Genomic DNA, 22,123 nt, shown 5'->3' with positions numbered 1-22,123 from the left:
GTGATGCATTTTGAGATAATTTTTATGTATGAGTTGAGGCAAAAATCAAGGTTCATTTTTTTTTGTATAAGGATATCCAGTAATTCTGGTACCACTCTTGGGAAAGACTGTCCTTTCCCCATTGAATTACATTGGCATTTTTGTTAAAAGTCAACTGACCATATATGTGTTGGTCTATTTCTGAAACCATTCTGTTCTATTGATTTATATGGCTGTTTTTATACCAGTACCAACTATCTTGATTATTGTAGCTTTACAATCAGTTTTGAAGTCAGGAGTGTGTGTCTTCCAGCTTTGTTCTTCTTTTTCAAAATTGTCATTTGCATTTCCATATAAATTTTAGAATCAGCTTGTCAATTTCTATTAAAAATCCTGTTGGAGTTTTGATTGGAGCTGTTCTGTATCCATAGATCAATTTGCAGAGAATTGACATCTTAGCAATTAGGAGCTGTCCAGTCCATGAAGATAGTATCTTTCTGCTTTATTTAGATCATCTTTAATTTCTCTCAACAATGTTTTATATGTTTCATTGTACAAGTGTTATATTTGTTAAATTTATCTAAGTATTTAAAAAATTTTTTGATCCTGTTGTAAATAGTATTATTTTTAAATTTCATTTTCTAGTATGCCTTTGGCGTGTGAAAATAGAGATGGTTTTTGTACATTGGCTTTATATACTGTGATTTCGCTCAACTAAAATTCTTAGGATTTTCTATGTAGACAATCATATTATCTGTGAATAAAGACAGTTTTACTTTTTCCTTTCCAATCTTAATGCATTTTCTTTCTTTTTCTTGATTTATTGCACTAGCTAGGATCTTCAGTACCACGTTGAATGTTAGTGGTGATAGCACACCTTCATGCCTGTTCCCAGTCTTAGGGCAAGTGTTCAGTCTTGCAACATTAAGTATGAAGTTACCTGTAGGTTTCTCATAGATGGCCTCTATCAGGTGCAGGAATTTCTTTTCTATTTCTAATTTGGTGAGAGTTTTTGTCACGATTCTGTGTTGAACTTTGTCAGGTGGATCTCTTGCATCTATTGAAATGATCATCTGGGTTTTTCTTTTCTGAGTCTATTAAAATAGTGAAATACATTGATTTTTTAAATGCTAAACTAACCTTGCATTCATGGGATGAACCCTACCCTCTTATGATGAATTTATTCTTTTATATATTGCTAGATTCAGTTTGCTAATACTTTGTTAAGGTTTTAAGTGTCTCTGTTTAAGAGGGATATTGGTCTGTAGTTTTCTTATAATGACTTTATCTGGCTTTGCTTTCAGGGTAATGGTAACATCATAAAGTAAGTTAGTGTTTTCTCCTCTTCTGTTTTCTGAAATATAATTTATATAATTACTTAGAGTGTTGGGTAGAATTCAACAGTGAAGCCATCTGGAATTTTTTTGTGGGAAGGTTTTAAACTATGAATTCAAGTTCTCGGGCTATTTAGGTTATCTGTTTCTTCTAGGGCAAGCTTTGTTAGTTTGTATCTTTTAAGAAATTTGTTCATTTCATGTAAGTTGTCAAGTTAATTGGCATAATGATGTTCACAACATTCTCTTATCCTTTTAATGTCTGTAGGATCAGGTGTTGGTAATTTGTATCTTCTCTGTTTTTTTTGATTGTTCTAGCTAGAGATTTATCAATTTTTTTAATCTTCTAAAAGAACCAGCTTTTAGTTTTATTGAGTTTTCTCTCTCTTTTTTTAATTGATTTTTTGCTCTTATTTTTATTATTTCCTTGATATTCCTTACTTTGGGTTGTAATGTGGTCTTCTTTTTCTGGTTTCTTAAGATAGAAGCTTAGATTATTGGTTTTAGATTTTTTTCACTTCCCATAGAAGCATTTTAATACTATAAATGTCTCTGTAAGCTCTGCTTTAGCACTGTTAGAAAATTCTGATAATTTTCACGTAAGTTCAAAATATTTTCTAACTGCATTTGTAGTTTCTTCTTTGACCCCTGGGGTTTTTATAAATGTGTTGTTTAATTTCCAGTTTTTGAGGATTTTCTTAACATCTTTCAATTATTGGTTTCTCACTTAATTCCATTGTAGTTAGAGAATTTATTGAGCGTTGTTTTATAGCCCAGAATATGATCTATTCATGTGTTCCATTAAATAGACCTAAGTGGTAATAACTGTTATTCATACCTCATTGTGTGGGTCCAGTATCTGGCACATAGTAAGTACTTAAATAGTAATTATTACAATATGATCTTGTACATTTAAACTCTTTTTTTCTTTTCTCATATGGATTGGATTAGGTAATCTCTGAAGCTCTTTCTAGTTCTAAGAACTCTGAATCTTTAGGATGTAATACTAAATTCCATATTCTGTAAATTTATGCCCTTTCTGTCTTTGAGAACCATGATTCTTAAAGATCCGAAACTAAATTTTATGTTCTGTAAATTTTTGGAATTCTTACAGGGACGGAAGAAGTCTATAGTAGCTGTGGAGCCCAGGAGTCTTATTCAAGGAGCCTTTCAAGGGTGCTCAGTGTCTGGGATGACACTGAAATACATGTATGGGGTAAATGCCTGGAAGAACTGGGTTCAGTGGAAAAATGCCAAGGAAGAACAGGGGGATCTGAAATGTGGCGGTAAATACACATGAACTTGTGTCTTAATTTAGGAGGTGGGGGGAATATCAATAAAGTTATAAATCTTCTCAAGAGAGATAAATACTAGGTCAAAAATCCCATAAAACTTTGGTTTTGGCTTTACTTAAATTTTTTCCCATTTTTATTTAAACTTCTCGTTTATTTTTTCTCCTTGTCAGGAGTTGAACATGCCTCATCTAGCCCATGTTCTGACCCCTTAGGAAGTGCTCAAGACCATGCACTCTCTCAAGAATCCTCAGAGCCAGGCTGTAGAGGTAAAACTCATTTCTTTCCGTATGGTCTGAATTACTTGTAATATCTTTGTTGATTTTAAATTTATAAGTGGAATATTTAAAATTATTTAAAATTTGAAGTCTTATAGTAAAAAGAAATTAATATCCTACTTCCAATTTTAAAGAGCTTGTTATAAAGATAAGGTTGTATTTTCTGATCATGAATTTGTGATGCAAATGTAAGGAATTTTGTTTCTTTTTCTAACCCTATGCAAGTGGCTCAAATCTGTCTTCTTGAGCCCTATGTCTGTAGAGTAACCCATACAGAACCCAGTGTGACACTTTTTCTTTTTTTGAGAAAAATACCTGGAAAACCTTTATTTTTCTGTAGGAATTTTTCCTAACAGTGAGCTCTGTATGACTGACCATGTTTGTGGATTTTGCTTTGGGTGCCAGGAAATTTGGAACCCAGTAAAGAGTTCAAATAGAGCAGCGGTGTATAATTTTAGAGCCCACATTAGCTTTCTTTTTTCCCTGGTTTTGACATCCTATTCTAAACTTTTGTTTTCAGTTTATATTTTGCTTTTTTATTATCTGTGTTTTATGTAAGATACTTGAACAGTCTTCGTGGAATGAGATGGGACAGGAATGGATGAGTATGTCCTTATAACTAGATTTTTTTGCCCCTTTCCAACTATATAGCTTCTCTCTAACATCTGGGTGATTGCATATACTCTTGTCTTCATCTCAGTCTACCCTGCTGGGTTTTGGGTACATATAACCCTCCTTATTGGAGCAGTTAGTTGCTGCTCTGATCTGTGACTGACTCATGAGTTCCTACAGATCAAGTGTAATCTCTCTGCTCCAGAATGATATAAATAGACTCCTGTTATGGAGGTTTATCAGGCCCTTTACCATTCACTTTTGAGCCACAGCACTCTTTGTTTTAAAAAAGAAAGAGGGATGGTGAGAATGGAGAGATAATAGTGTATTAGACTACCAGGCCTGAATGCAATAGCCATGGGGGATGCCTACTCATTTCTATTACTCGTTCATTGAAAAAATACTTACTGAATATTTATCATGTACCAAGCATGGTGGTAGGTACTTGGGTGAGCAGGTCAAACATGGTCCTTGCCGTCATGAACCACCACTTACCTTTTGCAAAACCTTCTCAGGGGAGCTCAAGTATATCTTTGGAAATATGCAAACTTGTCTAAATGCAGAAGAGCAATAACTGGAAAGGGTGTTTCAATTCTGATCCCACAATGTGGACCAATCTGTTGCAATATGATCTCTACACATCAAATTGGATAACCCTCCTGTTTAAAATTGAGTTCTTAGTTCTCTTCAACATCTTGATATCATATATGAGGCTTACCATGATATGCCCCCATCTGCCCTTCTTGTTTTTTTCCGGTACTCCTAAATCCTCTGAACCTTTTCACTTTTGTGGCCAAGCACATACAGTATTCCAGCATTTCCAAGGGCATAAAGATGATATATGTTATTTGAAGTGTTCTATATTCAAATAAATCTGAGTTAAAGTTAAACAGCATTCTTTTTTGCAGATATCCTCAGAGCTTTTACTATACCAAAAACCATTGTGATTTCTTTAGAGGCAGATATAATATGCTGCTGTTTTCCAAATTTATCATATCTTAGAAACTCAGTTTTCTCCAGCTTTTGCATGACTAGTATTTTGTGGAATATACTTTGGAAAATCTTTTTATATCCTCAGATTGGAATTCTTTATCCACTTGTTTAATTTTTCTTCACCTTTCAAGGTCTAGCATTAGTGTCACATCCTCCAGAATCTAACCTGATCCTTCCCTGTCTGTTAGATATCCCTCATTTGCTTTCATAGAATCCTGTTTAAGTGAAACCTCTATTATAGCACCTATTACACTGTGTGCACTGTCTTGTCTTTATTTCTTTAGCTAAAAACGCCTTGAGATCAGGATCTGTCTTTAATCCATGTATTCACCAGTGTACACCGCAGTGCCTGGAGCACAGTAGTAGTCAATGTTTATTCAGTGAATCAAGGAGTGTTACTATGTTTCCTGCAAGTTAATATTTCAGATGTTTTCTACCTTTCCACAGTCCGCTCTATCAAGCTGAAGGAAGATATTCTGTCCTGCACTTTTGCTGAGTTGAGTTTGGGCTTATGCCAGTTTATCCAAGAGGTGCGGAGACCAAATGGTGAAAAATATGATCCAGACAGTATCTTATACTTGTGCCTTGGAATTCAGCAGGTATCAAATTCAATAATTGTTATAAAATCTATTGCACATTTAATAATTCTGATAGAACTTGTGAATTAAGCTGAAAAATTATAGTGTATATTGGTGGTTTGGTATTGCTCCTAGTACCGTCTTCTTAATGAACCACTGGCCCTGATTTAAAAGTCTTGATCATATAGCATTCTGTAAGCTAAATTGAGACTGTTACTAGAATAACAGAAATCGAGGATGGTGCATTTTATTGTAAAATGGACAAAAAAGGCATAAACAGCAATTCACAAAAGAAGTGACATAGATGACTCTGTATGTGTATATATGTATGTATTTGTATAAATCATGTAGTCTTATTTAAATTTTTAAAATGCTAATTAAAATAATAGATACTATTATTTTGTCTCTCACATTAGCAAAAATCAAAAAATTGTAACACTAGTTGATATGAGTTTTATAAGATGGGGTTTGCCTTCATAGCTGTGGTAATTAGTACATACTTTCTAAAAAGTAGTTTTGAGCATATGTTTTAGGAATATTTTTGAATGTTCATACTCTTGCCAGTAATTCACTTTTTGGAAGTCTGTCCAAGCTGATACTCAAATTCAGACATCTTCATTGCACAAAATTGAAAATAACCTCAATGTCCACCAAAGTGTGATGCTTAAGTAAATTATGGTATATTTCTAAAGTTGTATATTATGTAGCCAGTAAAAATTGTTTACAAAGTGACTTCTAGTAACAGTAAAAATATTAATATTAAAGCATGAAATGAACAAAATAAGAGTATAAATTCTATGTGTATCACTGTATGTTAACATATAGTGGTTTCAAAACCAGTCAAATAAATACATCAAAAGAAATGCACCAAAAATGTTTACAGTGGTTATCATCTCGGTGTGGTAGAACTCTGGATGTCGTTGACTTTTTCTGTTCTCTATTTGCCAGGTGTTCTTCCATTTGTTTGGGTTGGGGGGTGTTATTTTATTTAGGCATTTATTTGTTCTTAAAGTTTTGTTTTTTGATTACAAAAGTAGTATGTGCTCAGTGTAACTGTTAAAACAGTAAGTGAAGGCATATAAAGAAAAGTTTATCTCCCTCCATTCCCACTCCCTGAGGTAACCAGTGTTGCAGCATGGTAAGTGTCCTTCTTTACCTTCTTCTATGCCATACGTTTATACATGTGTATAGATGTTTGTTAATAGTTTTTGTTTTGCTTAGTTTTTAGCAAAATGGGGCCCATACCATACACATTTTTTGCAACTTGCTTTTCTCAATCTGTGTATCCCTCCAGGTGAATATAAATCACACTCCTCCTTTTAAAAAAGAAACCTGTGTAATATTACAGAGTATGAATATCCCAGTTATTCAGCCTTTCCTCTTTTATATATTCAGGTTATTCCCCACCCCCTTAGTCTTACAAACAATGCTTCAGTAAATATTTTGTTTGCATACCTGATGAACTTGTGCTTTTAATTCTAGGTTAAAGCATATATGTATTTTTCTAATTTTAAGATATTTTCAGATTACTTTCCAAAATGGTTATAGTAATTTACAGTTTGACCAGCAGTGTGTGTGAGTGCCCATTTCTTGAATCCTCTTTACCACTCCTCTTTTTAATGTTTATTATTCTGATGCATTAAAAAAAATGGCATCTTGTGGCTCCACTTTGTGTGTTTCCCATTTTTGTAAAGTAGAATGTCTTTATGTTGTTGGTCATTTGGATTTTTCCTTTCTATCTGTAGGATCTCTTTTACATTGAGGATATTAACTCTAATATAAGTGTTTGAAATACATTTTTCAAGTATTTTTCTTTCAGTTTTTGTTATGTTTTGCTGTTAAAAAGTTTTCCTTTTTATGTGCAGTATGCATATATTTCCCTTTATAGTTCCTAGGTTTTCCATTTTGCTTAAGATGGTCTTCCTGCTTGAATATTTAAATTCAAATTCTCATGAATTTCTTTCTAAAATATTTGGGTTTTTTTTCAGGTTGACATCTTTAATACACCAGAAATTCATTTTTGTCCATGCTACAAGTACATTTCTGATGAATGACATTTCTGATGGGTAGCTAATTATTCAAGCAGCATTCATTTTCCCACAGAATCAAAATAGCTGCTTTGTTATTTAATAAGTTCCCATTATATTTTGATCCAATTTCTAGACTGTAAAAGATATTTTTAAAATTCACATATAAGAGGACTTTCATAGATTCTTTCAAAAAAATTATTGAGCCCGTACTATGTGCCATGCATGCATTTTGCTCAGGTAAAAATTGTGAGGATTCTGGACATACTCCCTGTACTCTGGGAGTTTATAATATTATGGATCTAAAGAATATTTTCTAATTTGATCAGTGCAGATGTCAAGATGTTTTGTGGTAGTTATTAATATTCTAATGATTTGAATATAACCAAAACATAGGTGGTCACTGCCACGATGTCAATCAAAAACATTTGAGTCCTTTTATATCAGATTCTCCACTATATATAAAATATACTCTAATTTGTGAGACAAATCATAAACCTATGAAAGTTTTTTCTAGTATATTTATCCTGTTACTTGTTTATATTAATAAACGACTTTATATAACAGTACTATTAAAAAGAGGCCATAAGTTAACAAATTGTCAGATGATTGTTATAGGAAGTAAATATTATGAACCCTTTATCAATTTTGACAAGAAATAAGCTTTCCTTAACTGTAAGGAATTTTAAAAGGTTACTTATGTTGACATCTCTAATGTGTTTCTTTTATTTTTTCTGATTATAAAAATAAATATGCTAATTGTAAAGAATTTCAAAAACATAAAAATGTAAAGAAAGAAACTAAACTCAACTATAACATCAACACTTGGACCACCACTGTTAACATTAGTTGGGAAGATGATAATTGGCCAAAGAAACAATTAGACAAGTCACAGAAGAAAATCAACAGATTGCTAATGGACGGAATGTACCAGAATCACCTAACAATCATTTGCTATGTATGCAATGTGTTAATATCCGCTCATTTCATATAGTAACTCACGTAATTGTTAGTGTGGCCCTATGACGTGTAAGAACTATTATCATCACCATTTTCTCCTGAGGAACCTGAGGCACAGTGAGTTAAACACCTTGTCTAAGCTCTCAAACATAGTAAGTGCAGGGTCCCAGATGTGGACCCAGGTGGTTCAGCTTCAGGGTCCATGCTTATGATCACTATGTTGGATTGCCTCTCTAATGTAAAAAGGTGCTCAACTGTAATCTGGGCAAATTTTCACCTATCAGATAGATTAAAAATTTGAAAGATTGAGAAGTTTGATAGTACCAAGTATTAGTGAAGATATATGTGCACTGTTGGAGGCCTTTTCAAAGGGCAAATTGACAATGGCTATTAAAACTTTAAATGCATCTAGATTCTTCAGTCTAGCAAATCCATTGATCAGTATCTCTCCTTAAAGAAATGCACACGCGTGTACAAAGAAAGACATATACTGGCATATTCATTGTAACATTGTTTTTAACAGCAAAAAATTGGATAACAGCAAAAAATTGGAAACCACCTAAGTGTTCATCCAAAGAGTAATGGCTCAGTCAACTATAATATGTAATTGAATACCATACAGTAGTTAAAAAGGAATGAATTGTTTCTATATGAATTGACATGGAAAACTCTTAGGGACATAGGTTTAAAAAAGTAACTTACAGAACTTATATGTGTAGTGTAATGTTAATCTATATTATGGTAAAATACACATAGATGAAATTTACCATTTTAAAGTGTACAATTCAGTGGCATTGAGTACAATAATGATGTTGTGCAACCATCACCACTATCTAGTTCTATAACTTTATCACCCTAAATAGAAACAGTCTACTCATTAAGCAGTCCCTCCCCATTACCCGCTCCATCCAGTCCCTGGCAACCATAAATCTGCTTTCTGTCTCCCTGAATTTGCCTATTCTGTATATTTCCTATAAGTAGAATTATATGGTATGTGGCCTTTTATGTCTTGCTTCTTTCACTTAACATAGTGTTTTCAAGGTTTACATGAATGCAGCATGAATCAGTCCTTCATTTCTTTTTATGGCTGAATAATATTCTATGTTGGATATACCACATTTTGTTTTTCATTCATCTGTTGATGGACATTTGAGTTGTTTCCACCATTTGTTCCATTATGAATAGTGAGTGCTACTATGAACGTTCAGGTACAAGTTTTTTTTTGAACACTATTTTTCAGTTCTTTTGGGTATATGCCTAGGAGTAGAATTGCAAGGTCACATGGTAACTCTCTGATTAGTTTGTTGGTGAACCAACAAACCGTTTTCCACAGTGGCTGCTCTGTTTCATGTTCCCAGCAGGAATGGATAAGAGTTGAGAGTTCCATTATCTTTACATCCTTGACTTGTTAATTTCTCCATCACTTGTTAATTTCTGTTTGTTTGTTTTTTAATAGTCATCTGGTGGGTATGAGGTGGTATCTCATTGTGGTTTTGATTTGCATTTCCCTAATGAATAATGACATTGAGCATCTTTTCATGTACTTGTTGGCCATTTGTATGTCCTCTTTGGAGAAATGTCTAAGTCCTTTGCCCATTTTTTAATTGAGTTGTTTGTTTTTTTGTTGTTGAGTTATAGGATTTCTTTATATACTCTGGATATTAAACTCTTATCAGATATGTGATTTGCAAATATTTTGTCCCATTCTCTGGGTTTTCTTTTCACTCTCTGGATAGTGTACTTTGATACACAAAATTTTTAATTTTGATGAAGTTCAGTTTATTTTTTCTGTTGTAGCTTGTGCTTTTGGTGTTATGTCTAAGAACCCATTGCCAAATTCAAGTTCATGAAGATTTACCCCTATGTTTTCTTTTTAGAGTTGTATAGTTTTAGCTCTTATTTTTAGGTCATTGATCCCTTTTGAATTTTTTTTTTTTTTTTTTTTTTTTTTTTATTTTTCCCCCAAAGCCCCAGTAGATAGTTGTATGTCATAGCTGCACATCCTTCTAGTTGCTGTATGTGGGATGCGGCCTCAGCATGGCCAGAGAAGTGGTGCGTCGGTGCACACCCGGGATCCGAACCCGGGCCGCCAGCATCGGAGCGCACGCACTTAACCGCTAAGCCACGGGGCCGGCCCATTGATCCCTTTTGAATTCACTTTTATATCTCCTGTGAGGTAGGGATATGTGCATATCCAGTTCTCCCCCAGCACCATTTGTTGAAGAGACTATTCCTTCTCCATTGAGTGGTCTTGATATCCTTGTCAGAAATCATTTGACTAAATATGTATGTTTATTTTGGACTCTCAATTCTAATACATTGGTCTACAGGGCTATTATTATGGCAGTAAACACTATTTTGATTACTGTAGCTTTGCAGTAAGTTGAAATTGGGAAGTGCGATTCCACAAGATTCTTTTGGCTATTTGAGGTTTCTTGCAGTTCCCTATGAATTTTAGGATAGGCTTTTCCATTTCTGCAAAAAAAGGCCATTGACATTTTGATAGGATTGCATTGAATCTGTAGATTGCTTTGGGGAATATTGCCATTTTAACAGTACAGTCATGCGTCACCTAAGGATGGGGATACTTTCTGAGAAATGCGTCGTTAGGCAATTTCATCATTGTGTGAACATCATAGAGTATACAGAAGGGGAACAAAATTTGCCACCCCAAAATGTGTCTCTTTAACATGAGGATTGTTTTAGGCTGATTATTTTTAAGAAACAAAAGACTCAAAGTTTTTCTTGTTATCTCCCCCTTAACTGCCTAAAAGAATTCCAATAAAAAAACCTGTTTCAGGAAGCGAGCTATCACCTTAGCATAACATGAACTAGGTGGTAGACAGGGAGGAACCTAGAAAAGCCTGTTTGTTGGGCCCCTCTCTGTGTTCCTGTGTTTCTATGTGGCCAAGCATTTGTTTTCCAAACATTTGCTCCTTTTCACCTGCCTGTGAATTGTCTTCCTTCCTTTTGAAGTCCCTTACTCTCTCCACCCCCAGCATCATCTTTTGTCTTTATCTGAGGATGGTATTTAACGTGAGGGCTTCAGCCATTTTGGCAAGTTACTCATTTTCCTGGGTTTCTTCCATGTATACGTGTTATTAAACTTTAGTTTGTTTTTCTCCTGCTAATCTGTTTCATGTCAATTTAATTCTTAGAGCAGCCAGAAGAACCTAGAAGGGTAGAGAAAAGTTTCTTCATCCCTTACAGTACTTACACAAACCTAGATGGTATAGCCTACTGCACACCTAGGCTATATGGTACTAATCTTATGGGACCACTGTCATATATGCAGTCCCTTGCTGACTGAAATGTCATTGTGTGGTGCATGACAGTATTGTCTTCAGGTCCATCAATATGAGATGTTTTCCTTAGGTCTTCTTTAATTTCTCTCACCAGTTTTTTGTAGTTTTTTTTGTTTTTTTGTTTTTTCGTTTTGTGAGGAAGACTAGCCCTGAGCTAACATCTGTTGCCAATCCTCCTCTTTTTGCTGAGGAAGATTGGCCCTGGGCTAACATCCGTGCCCATCTTCTTCCACTTTATATGGGACACCGCCACAGCATGGCTTAACAAGTGGTGCCTCGGTGTGTGCCCAGGATCTGAACCCGGGCCGCCGCAGCAAAGTGCGCACACTTAATCACTATGCCACTGGGCCGGGCCCCAGTTTCTTATGGTTTTAAGTGTGTAAGTCATGTACCTCCTTGGTTAAATTTATTCTTAAGTATTTTATTCTTTCTGATACTATTGTAAATGGAATTGTTTTTGTAATTTCCTTTTTGGATTGTTTATTGCAACTGATTTTCATGTTGCTTATATCCTGCAACTTTACTGAATTCATTTATTAGCTCTAACAACTAGTTTTTTTGTGAATTCTTTAGAATTTTCTATGGATAGGATCATATCATCTGCAAATAGAGATAGTTTTACTTCTTCCTTTCCTACTTCAATGCTTTTTATTTCCTTTTCTTGCCTGATTACTGTGGTTAGGACTTCCATACAATGTTGAATACAAGTGGCAAGAACAGGCATTTTTGTCTTGTTCCTTATCAAAGCGGGAAGTGATTTTTTTAAAAAGTATTCTATATGTACTCATATATTTGATTAAATGTACAAACTCAACTTTATGTATTTATAAAGGAATTTTTTTTAAAGATTGAAATACCCCTGAATGTCAAGAGGAGTTACTTTTGAATAGTGAGTTTCAGTACATCTTTATTCCACTTTTTATGTATTTTAAACATTTTCCATAGTGAGGACATAGTATTTTTAAGTTGCGAAAATAACTTGATTAAAAGAAAAAGGATACTTCTCAACAACAAAACTGTAATCTGGCAATACGATCATAAATTGCCTTTGAAGAGGCCTATAAAAATGCACATTGAAATAGTGTGTAATTTTTATTAGCCAAAATACATTTAAGTGGAAATAAAAATTCTCTCCAAGTCATACATTGATAGAAAAGCAGGAAACCAAGATAGATATAGATAAATAAATTAAAAATACAGAATCTTAAAAACACCAAAAGATGTTTACATGTAACTATACTACCTTGTGCTGTTCTGTAAATGCTCATTGTGTTTCCCCAGTGATTTTATCTGACCTGTCCTGCACCCTCAAAATGTTTTTTACCAGTACTTTACCCAAGCTGTTGCTTGTGTCCCATCCTGTGATATGGTTCTTGATGGTTATAATTAGCATAGTTTTATGTCCTATAATTAGACTTGAACTTTTTGAAGGCTGAGTTGTGGAGCATAGAGTTGAGACCTGTGGTTAGAAAGCTCCAAATAAGTAGATTTTAAATTTGGGTATCCTCAGATCACCTGACACTAGCTAACTGTAGTATTGCAGGAGGTGATCTTTTAAGTAGGCTGAAAAACAAGCAAAAACTGAGAGCACGTCTGCAGCACTGTGAATTAGAAGAATGATTTGGGAAATACGAATAAGGGCAAATTTTTAGTATATCAGTTTCATGAACTGAGTAAAAAGTACATATGTTGTTCACTGTAATTATTTTGTACCATCCAAGTTTTAAAAAGGAAATAGAAAACTCTATCTTGCAAGCTCAGTGCTTGAGATAATGTCAGTTCATGTGAAAGGCATCTTTAGCTCGAATCCTGGTATTTTTAACATGTATCCTTAAAATGGTTCACGATATTGTAAGGGCGAAAATTAAGGGTAAACTATATTCCTTAAAATCTTTTAAAAAAACTTGTGTTGTCTTTGTATCAACATATATGTTTCATTTTTTCTCTCGTAGTACCTGTTTGAAAATGGTAGAATAGATAACATTTTTACTGAGCCCTATTCCAGATTTATGATTGAACTTACCAAACTCTTGAAAATATGGGAACCTACAATACTTCCTAATGGTAGGATGATTATTTTTTATTTTGATTCTTTTCATGATGTGCCTTCTTAAATTGCTTAAGTTTTATGATTATCTTTTTATAAATTGTTCATTTTATCTTTCTGTCCTGATTTATAACATATTTGGACTTTTGAAGAGAAAGTCTTTATTAGTGATTATTGTAGTAAAACTATAATTTCCACACAGTGCCTGTGCAGATACTACCTGTTGAAGATCAAAAACAACTGGAAGTTACATTTACTTTCTAGAAGCTGTTTTGGATCTGGCAGTGTTGGTAAAGTTGCACACTGTGCCAGTAGCTGCCACATGCTCTCCTAGACTCTACCTCTCAGCAGTGGACCTTTCCCAATAGTTTGTAGTATTGGTTGTTAAGAGAGTTAAGTCTTCATTCTCGAATTGTCTCTGACCATATGTTGTTGGACAAGTCTCTAATTCACTCTTGGTCTCAGGCTCCTCGGCTGTGAATGAAGAGGTTGAATGTGATGCTCAGGGATTTGTGCCCCTTTCTCTTGGGCTACAGAGCACCTTTGAAGCATTCTGAGCAATGTGGTGGCTTGATGCATTTAGCATTCAAAGAGCGGGGTAGGGACATAGATTTGGAAGTAATAAATTCATGTTTGTAGATAGTCTCCCAAGAATAGAATGCAAAAGCAGCAACAAAAAGGATTGGGGAGAGAACTTTAGGAAACACCTGCATTTAAGGGGTATCATGAGGAAGGTGCATTTAAAGGTGTACTTATTTTAATTCTTCTGCAAGACCTCTGCTTTTCAAGAACAATCCCAGATAAGTTATCATGAAGTAATCATTCTTAATATAAATTTAAAATAAGAGGGGTGGAGGGAGGGAGCTATCTGCCTTTTAATGATCTTAGCTAAATAAAATTGAACCAGTTAACAGGAAGTATAATAATCTCAAACAGGAGTCTGCAGACTGCGGCCTGTGGGCCACATTTGGTCTGCTGCCTGTTTCTGTATGGCCCTTGAGCTAAAAATGGTTTTTACATTTTTAAATGGTTGGGAAAAAATCTAAAGATGAATAATATTTTGTGACATGAAAATTGTATGAAATTCAAATTTGTGTCTGTAAATTAATTTTATTGGTATATAGCCACACCTATTTATATATTGTCTCTACAGCTCCTTATCTTCTACAACAGCAAAGTTGTTCAGAGCCTCTATGGCCCACAATGCTTAAAATATTTACCATCTGGCTCTTTACAGAAGAAGTTTGCCAACCCCTGGTCTAGAAGAACAATAGATTAAAAGTGTTTCAGGGGTATGCTCACAGTGTTTACTTCAGTGGAGTCATCTGCCCTGTTCTCTGTGGTGCCTTCTCTGTTTTTCTGTGTAAGGAAGAGAGGGGGAAAGAGGAACAATCAGTCTTTTCCTTCGTATCTTCCTGTCTGGGAATTTAGAAATTACTTAGTCCTACTTAGCAGGAGCTTAGTACTGCTTCTTTTTTCCCCTTCTTCTGTCCAGGTTACATGTTCTCTCGCATTGAAGAAGAGCATTTGTGGGAGTGCAAACAGCTGGGCGCTTACTCACCAATCGTCCTCTTGAACACCCTCCTTTTCTTCAATACCAAATACTTTCAACTAAAGAATGTTACTGAGCACTTGAAACTTTCCTTTGCCCATGTGATGAGACGGACCAGGACTCTAAAGTACAGTACCAAGATGACATATCTGAGGTTCTTCCCACCATTACAAAAGCAGGAGTCCGAACCAGGTGTGTGGTGGAGTTTGTAAGATTTCTATTTGAAGTCTTATTAGTATTCAAATAGAGACTTATCGCAGAGGGGTAATTGTAAATTCTAGACATGGGTAAGTGTAGCTTTAGTGTAACATTCAAATACTTTTCTTTATTTTCAAGGCTAGGTTAAAGGCTTGCCTCAAAATGAGAGGAATCACTTGCTTCAGTATACTTTTATTGGCTTTTAAATTAGAAATTCTTATTTAATTGGTCTAGCTTACAGCCCCAATAATCTGCAGTTTAAAACTTCCCAGGGAATTTAAATATACAGCCAAGGTTGAGAATCATTGACTTAGAGACAACAGATGAGTCAATTGCTAGTTAAAAGGAACCTGCTTAACTTTTCAATCTACTGTTTCTGAATCTTTTTGTGACCAGTGCACCTCTTTTTAGTTCACATTAATTGTCAAATTCTGAAGGAACTTAAAAGCTGGCCTAGAGTATACTCCTTTTGTACAGAATAATATCAGCAGTGACAATTTTATTAGAAGGTTTATGGTCTTGCATTCTAAAAACAGCCTATTAAATGATAGTTTGTTTTTAATGTTAAAAGAATTAATATTGGTATTATGGAACTAGAAATTAAATTTGTTAATTTTGACCAAAATTGTAAGTTCTAAAATTCCAAAAATTAAGTTGTTACTTCCTTGGGATAAGAGTGAAATATATTTTGAATGTGAGAATTTAAAATTACTGAAACTAAAATCTATAAAGAATAATTGTGATGTTCATCTTTGTGTTAACTTTTTTCTCAACTGCTCCTTTACTTTAGAAAATACTAAGATTATCTTGCTTTTTCATCACATCTCTGTCCTTTTTCCTTCATTTTGTTCATACATAGCCCACGTTGTGCTCTTAATTGATATTAATTGGGGGAGGGGGAGGCAATCAGGTAACATTTCCCTGTTTTCTAATTAGGTGCTTGACAAAATTGGTAGTAAGTAAGCTTCTTTTCTGAAGAAATGGCAAAGTCTTTCTATTTATGTAGCTTCTGAATAGAAAACTGGGATGAATTTTGTTTAATAGCTAATGCAGGAAGCTGAGGCAAGTTCTGTGCCAGTTGTTAAGAGCAGCTATAAGAGAAGAAGAAGAAGACCTTTTTCCTCAGGTTCTCAGATCACCCACTGTTCTCTTCAAGGTTGAATGGAGCAAGCGGGAAACAGCCCACTTTCCACGTCTTCACCCTAGCTTCTTTCTAATAACCCTTGGCCTCTACAAAATTCCGTTGGTGAAAAAGAGTTTGCTCTTTTCTTATCAAATGGTCAACTTTACTGAGAATTTCTTTACCCACCAAAGACTCTATTTCTCATAATACTACGGCAAATAAAAGAAACTTGAACAAATGCTCCACAGTAGACGTATTTTCAGACAGAGGTGACAGCTTCTATCTTGATCTCTACTGTAGGAGAAGAGCACATGGAACCCTTTTTTCCTGCTTTCTCTCTCTCTGGCTTAAGAACCCTGTGCCTAATAAAATCTGTTTAAGTCATCCCCTCCAGGACCATGTGTTTTGCCATGCTGCCCCCATTTTGGTCAGCAGGGAAACCTAAATTTTATAGGACAGGGACTTTGTTTTGTTCAGTGTTATTAACCCAGCACTTAAAATAATATCTAGCACCTCCATAGGTGCTCACTAAATATTTGTTGAATGAGTAAGTGAAAGGATGGGGGAGGGAGTGACAATTGTGACTGGAAGCAAAGCTCATTGGGCGTTTTGAGACTTGAATAAAAGATTTTTCTAATCTTTTGATTATTATCTCCTGTCTCAAGATAAACTAACTGTTGGCAAGAGGAAACGAAATGAAGATGACGAGGTTCCAGTGGGTGTGGAGATGGCAGAGAATACTGACAACCCACTAAGATGCCCAGTCCGACTTTATGAGTTTTACCTGTCAAAATGGTACGTGATCTTCGTCTGAACTAGATATAGCACATGTCAGAAGAGCGTTAACATATTTTGGATTTCAGATGCTTGAATATCAGAAATGTAGCTGGCCTGTGACTTCAGACAATGATTTACCTCTAATTTCGTCTTTCCCCATTCTCATATCTGCCTGGATTTTGAACCAAGAAAAAAATTGCTTTATCTTGATAATTTTCTTTCCAAAAATCTCTTCAAAAGCAAGAATCACTGCCGTTTGATCTTTACAGCTGTTGCTCAGCCTTATGTGATATCTAAACTGCTGTGATTTTATTATTTACATAGAAAAGAAATGTCAAGGAAAGGTCATACTACTAAACCTATAAGTAGAAAAACTATTTTAAGGAATTAAAATTTTTTTAGTGGTTATTTTCTTACAGAAACTTTTTGACTCTAGAGTTATAAGATCCACACTAAAGCACTTTTTTCTCAACAAAATATAATGACTAGGTTTGCCCTTTGTTAGTGTGTTTTGAGTGCTCTGGGGGTTCATGCCAGGTCTTTGGGCCCTGAGGATATGTGGTTCTCAGCCATAGTGTTGTCACATGTGAGTTGAATTTTTTTGTTGCTCCTAGTGGTGTTTTAAGTACTAAAGTTTGTGAAGGATTTATACTTTGTCTTCTATTAACATTATACTCACTTCCAATCCAGTGTGATTTCTTGAGTGTGAGAATAAAGATACAGAGTTAGGTTGGTCCTGGGGGAAAAATGCCTATAAACTTACTTATCTCTGTGGATACATTGCTTGCCTATGATATTAGTCACAGTAGGGAAAAGTTGAGAGCCATTATATTAAAGAATAGTTATGCATTGCCTCTACCCTCTGATCCCCAATTTTCTTTCTTTTTTCTTTTTTTTCTGTGGATAGTTCTGAAAGTGTGAAGCAGAGGAATGATGTGTTTTACCTTCAACCTGAGCGCTCCTGTGTTCCCAACAGCCCCATGTGGTACTCCACGTTCCCAATAGACCCTGGGACCCTGGACACCATGTTAACACGTATTCTCATGGTGAGGGAGGTACACGAAGAACTTGCCAAAGCCAAATCAGAAGACTCTGATGTTGAATTGTCAGATTAAAGCTGACGTGGGGTTCCTATTTTCATACACATTGGTATGCACCAAACTGTGAATGCATCCAGCTTTGGAAAACGATGTATAGTCCAAGTCCTCTTGACTTGATTATAAGATAATAGAAAACAGATGACTCGTGAACCACAGTGTGGATGTACAAATGAAAACTGAAGGAAAGAATATGAACTGAGAAATGTTCTTTGGCAGTGATATAGTTCTTAGACATCTTCAGAATGACTAACCAATTTCTCTGAGTGGTGCATAATCTTATTTTGTTTGGGAATAACAAATTGTGGAATATTTTTAAGGAAAACTGTTGTATAAAACTCTACCATAGTAACCTTAGACCTTAGAGAGGTAGCTTTGAGCGAAACCTTGGCTGCAATAGGTGACTTGGGCCAGCCCTATGTAGAAGTCAGGGGAGACATCAGTACAGAGCTAAGAGTGACATCAGATGAGGACTGTGGGACCCAGACTTGAAGACCCAATAAAAATACTCAACTTTTTTTAAAAGGTAGAGAGTGAAGTGGTCTTGATTTTGATTTTCACTGCCAAGCTAATTCTGTGAAGGATAGAAGCCTCTGGTGCTTTTGCCATGGGCCCCTCACATCAGGGAAAAAGGCCTTCACTGCTGTTCGCACAGTAAGGTGTCCCTTTCACTTTCTGGGTCTAGCCTTCTCAGCTGTGGGTCTGGATGTGGATAAATTAAGGTAAAGGGGCTGAAACTCTGCAAACTGATTATGCACACAGAAAATCTATGGAGCCCAATAGAACCCCCTCCCAAGTGTCTTGAAATGTTTGTAGAAAACCCACTAAATAGCCCACTTCTCTGGGTGTCACCCTTTATTGCTGCTGTCTCATAGCACGAGCTGTGGTACACAGAAATGGGGGTTCTCCTTTTGTTTTCATTTTATCCCCAAATGGCAGCTTTTCTCCCATTGTCTTATCTTCCTATTTCCCAAATAATTCCTCTTATTTTGTCTTTTACACCAGTTTCTGGAGGCCCTTGTCATTTCAGATAGTCTCTCTCCTTACTCTGGCAAACCTGTGGGTGATTCCACAAAGACACAGTATTACTTAGCTATCAGAATTATGGTAGAAAAGGTCCTAGTATGTTCCTATACAAAGCATTTGGAAGATGACCTCGTTGCCCTAAGAAACTTGAAAATAGGGATTCTGGGGTTGGGATACAGAGACATTGACTGTCTTGCGTATCCACAAGCAGGTCTTCTTATAGCGTTATTCCAAACTCGAGCTGTTTTAGTACTTCTATGAGGATTGCAAGTCATAGGTGTGTTTGGCATATCAATCCATCTCCCTCATCTCCATTCTCAGTTTCTTCCCCACAGAATTTTGAATCGAAGCTTTTATGATGTTGACCAATCACAGAAGTTCCTTAGCCTGACCCACCTGACCCTGCGACAGAAATGAGAGAAGCCCAAAAAGCCTCTCGGAAGGTTTAACCTTGAAGGAGTTTTCAATGTCCCATTTTTTAGATGGGGTGGCAGGTTTTTTTTTTTTAATAAATAAATGAAAGTCATTTAACTACAATAAAAATTAAAAAGTAGGCCTTTTGAAATTGTGTACTTGATGGTTCTGTCCCTCTGCCTGTAACAAATTTCATTTTTGTTACCGAAAACTGTGTGAAAGAAGTAAATCTGCCCCAATTCTGTATGATTAATTCCATCTGTGTTTGTCATTTCTGACTGAAAAACTTCTTACTTCCAGACCTTGTCTGGTGTGGAGGAAAAACAATTGGATTGTCTGATAAGTCTGCCAATAAACTGTCCAGAGACGTCAGGCGTAATGGTCCCCACTATACGAATTTTATGGTTTGTATAAACACTAACAGTTCCCCTTCTGTAGCTGTATGAAAAACATTGTTGGCGTAGTAGATAAATTGTTATGAAACACCAGAGATAAAAAAATCTGTATCTTTTAACTGAGAACAGCCAATACCGGGGTCAGTGACTATATCAGGATTTCAATTGCATGTTAGTCCACAGAGCTGTCCAGACACTAAATTAATTTGTAAAAGAAAATATTGATTAATTATTGGTCATTCCTCATAAGCGTAGCTGTTGCCATGTGTGTCAGACTATTTGCTTTTTTAAATTTTATTAAAATTATGTAAAATTACATTTTTTTTCCAGGGGAGAAAAAAGACATCAAGAGAAACATCTAAATTATTCTTTCTGTTCTTTTTTGTTTTTTAACCACTTTTGGGTTTTCCCCTTGCAGAAACCACAGAAATATTCCCTTAGAATAAAATAGTATATTTGTATTTGATGGGTGAGTTATTCCTTTTTTTATGTCTTGAAAGAATTTTAAGTATTTTTTTCTGTTTGACCTTATTGGTATTACCCAACAGATGGTATTATTACAGAGAAAGCAGTTTGAGAAAATAAATTATTTGATTTTTCCTCAGTCCAGTAAACATATTGTTTCATTGCAAAGTCTTTTCAGTTGTTTTCTTTTTCCCATCAAAAGACTTATTCCAGTTTTTAGTTAACTTATTAACTATATTCAAAGCTCTGAAAGCTAGAAATATCAGGTATCATGTATATATTTTGTTTCAGGCAAACTTTTTTGAGATTTTCAAAGCTGGCATTAGTTCAGCTCGAATGATTTTGAGATTGTGAGATTAGAATAAAGAATGTGTCCATTCTTAAGTATAAATACATATTTAATTTGGGAATGTGGGACTAAATGGCATTTTCCCCAGACTCCAGAGCTGCTTGGTGTTGTGCAAATATACCTTCATATTCCATAGTGACGGTTTCTGTCTCCCTGCCCTGTGGCATTCCTAATTTTGTATAACAGTTGTCTTCCAAAAAGTCTAAAGTAAAATGAATTTCTGTAAATGAATCTTAGTTTTCCATGTGAATTAAAATCTTTAATTTTCAATGCAAATATAAAGGTGTTCCCTATGATAGCAAGTTGAAATTTTAGGAAAAAATTAAGCAATAATACCCCCAATTCCTCTTGTCTATCATCATCATACTTTATTACCATCATTTAAAAAATAATAATTGAGAGGCATTGTTACAGAGTAGGAAGTCCCAAGGCTTTGGAGCCTAGTCTTTCCACTTACTGGTTATATTGTTTTAGGTAAATTACTTAACCTCTCTGTGCCTCAGTTTCTCATAAAGTGAGGGTAATAATAACTCTTTTATAAGTTGTGCCTAGTACATAGTAGGCTTTCAGATGTCAAGTATTTTTTATTATAACATGCACAGATTGCTAGGCATGTAGTAAAATTTTAAATAAATGTTAACTCCCCTACTACAGTCTGAATTTTCACTAAGTTCAGTGCTTCAGATTCTGCAAAACATAATACCCTACATGATCAATTCTATATATTTGAATCACATATTTAGAATAACTAAATACTATATATAATAAATCATGCATTCTTATGTGCTTAAATGCATATCAATACTAATCAACATCACAAAAATCCATTGATATACTTCACTACATTGAAAAAGGGAAGAAATACATGGTATATCAATAGATACAAGAAGAGCATGTGATATAATTTTTTTTTTTTAATTGGAGAAACTCTTAAATTCCTTTTACTTGGTACTGGTTATATACCATCACTTAGGAACAAGGCAACTGTACAACAATATATGTCTCCCCACTTCTTCCTTCGTTAACAGAAACCCCTGACCCCCATGTTTTCGCTGGGCAGTAGCTTTCTTGGTAAGACATTGTATTTTCCAGGCTGCCTTGCAACTAGGTGTGAACATGTGACTACGTTTTGATCAATGAGATAGAAGCAGAAGTGAGTTTGTAACTACCAGGCCATGTCCTTAAAAGAAGAGGTCTTGCCCTCCTTTTCTAATTTCCCCTTTCCCATGGGCATGAATGTGAATGTGGTCATGGCAAACCAGTTTTGTCTCTGTGGGAAAGGGCAGCATATCACAAGTACATTAACCTCATGGGGCAGAGCC

The 22,123-nt window shown here is 35.2% G+C and overlaps 1 protein-coding gene across 11 annotated transcripts in view; it reads left to right on the top strand.

The window, feature by feature from the left end:
* Positions 1-20,453, top strand: part of ZMYM4 (zinc finger MYM-type containing 4) — a 150,084-nt gene extending 129,631 nt beyond the window's left edge. For all 11 annotated transcript variants that reach the window (XM_087446305.1, XM_004425932.3, XM_087446304.1 and 8 more), the window contains 7 exons: positions 2,428-2,599; positions 2,779-2,874; positions 4,936-5,087; positions 13,311-13,422; positions 14,901-15,149; positions 16,944-17,073; positions 17,963-20,453. In XM_087446305.1, the coding sequence (XP_087302431.1) occupies positions 2,428-2,599; positions 2,779-2,874; positions 4,936-5,087; positions 13,311-13,422; positions 14,901-15,149; positions 16,944-17,073; positions 17,963-18,170 (1,119 nt within the window). In that variant the 3' untranslated portion in view covers positions 18,171-20,453. The remainder of the gene's footprint in view (positions 1-2,427; positions 2,600-2,778; positions 2,875-4,935; positions 5,088-13,310; positions 13,423-14,900; positions 15,150-16,943; positions 17,074-17,962) is intronic.
* Positions 20,454-22,123: the final 1,670 nt, after the last annotated feature.

Source organism: Ceratotherium simum, chromosome 22 (assembly GCF_057802395.1).
Source record: "Ceratotherium simum simum isolate JZ-2026a chromosome 22, ASM5780239v1, whole genome shotgun sequence".
In the NCBI taxonomy this organism is placed as follows: Eukaryota; Metazoa; Chordata; class Mammalia; order Perissodactyla; family Rhinocerotidae; genus Ceratotherium; species Ceratotherium simum.
Note: the sequence above shows the minus strand (reverse complement) of the source record. Positions and strands in the feature narration are given on the sequence as shown.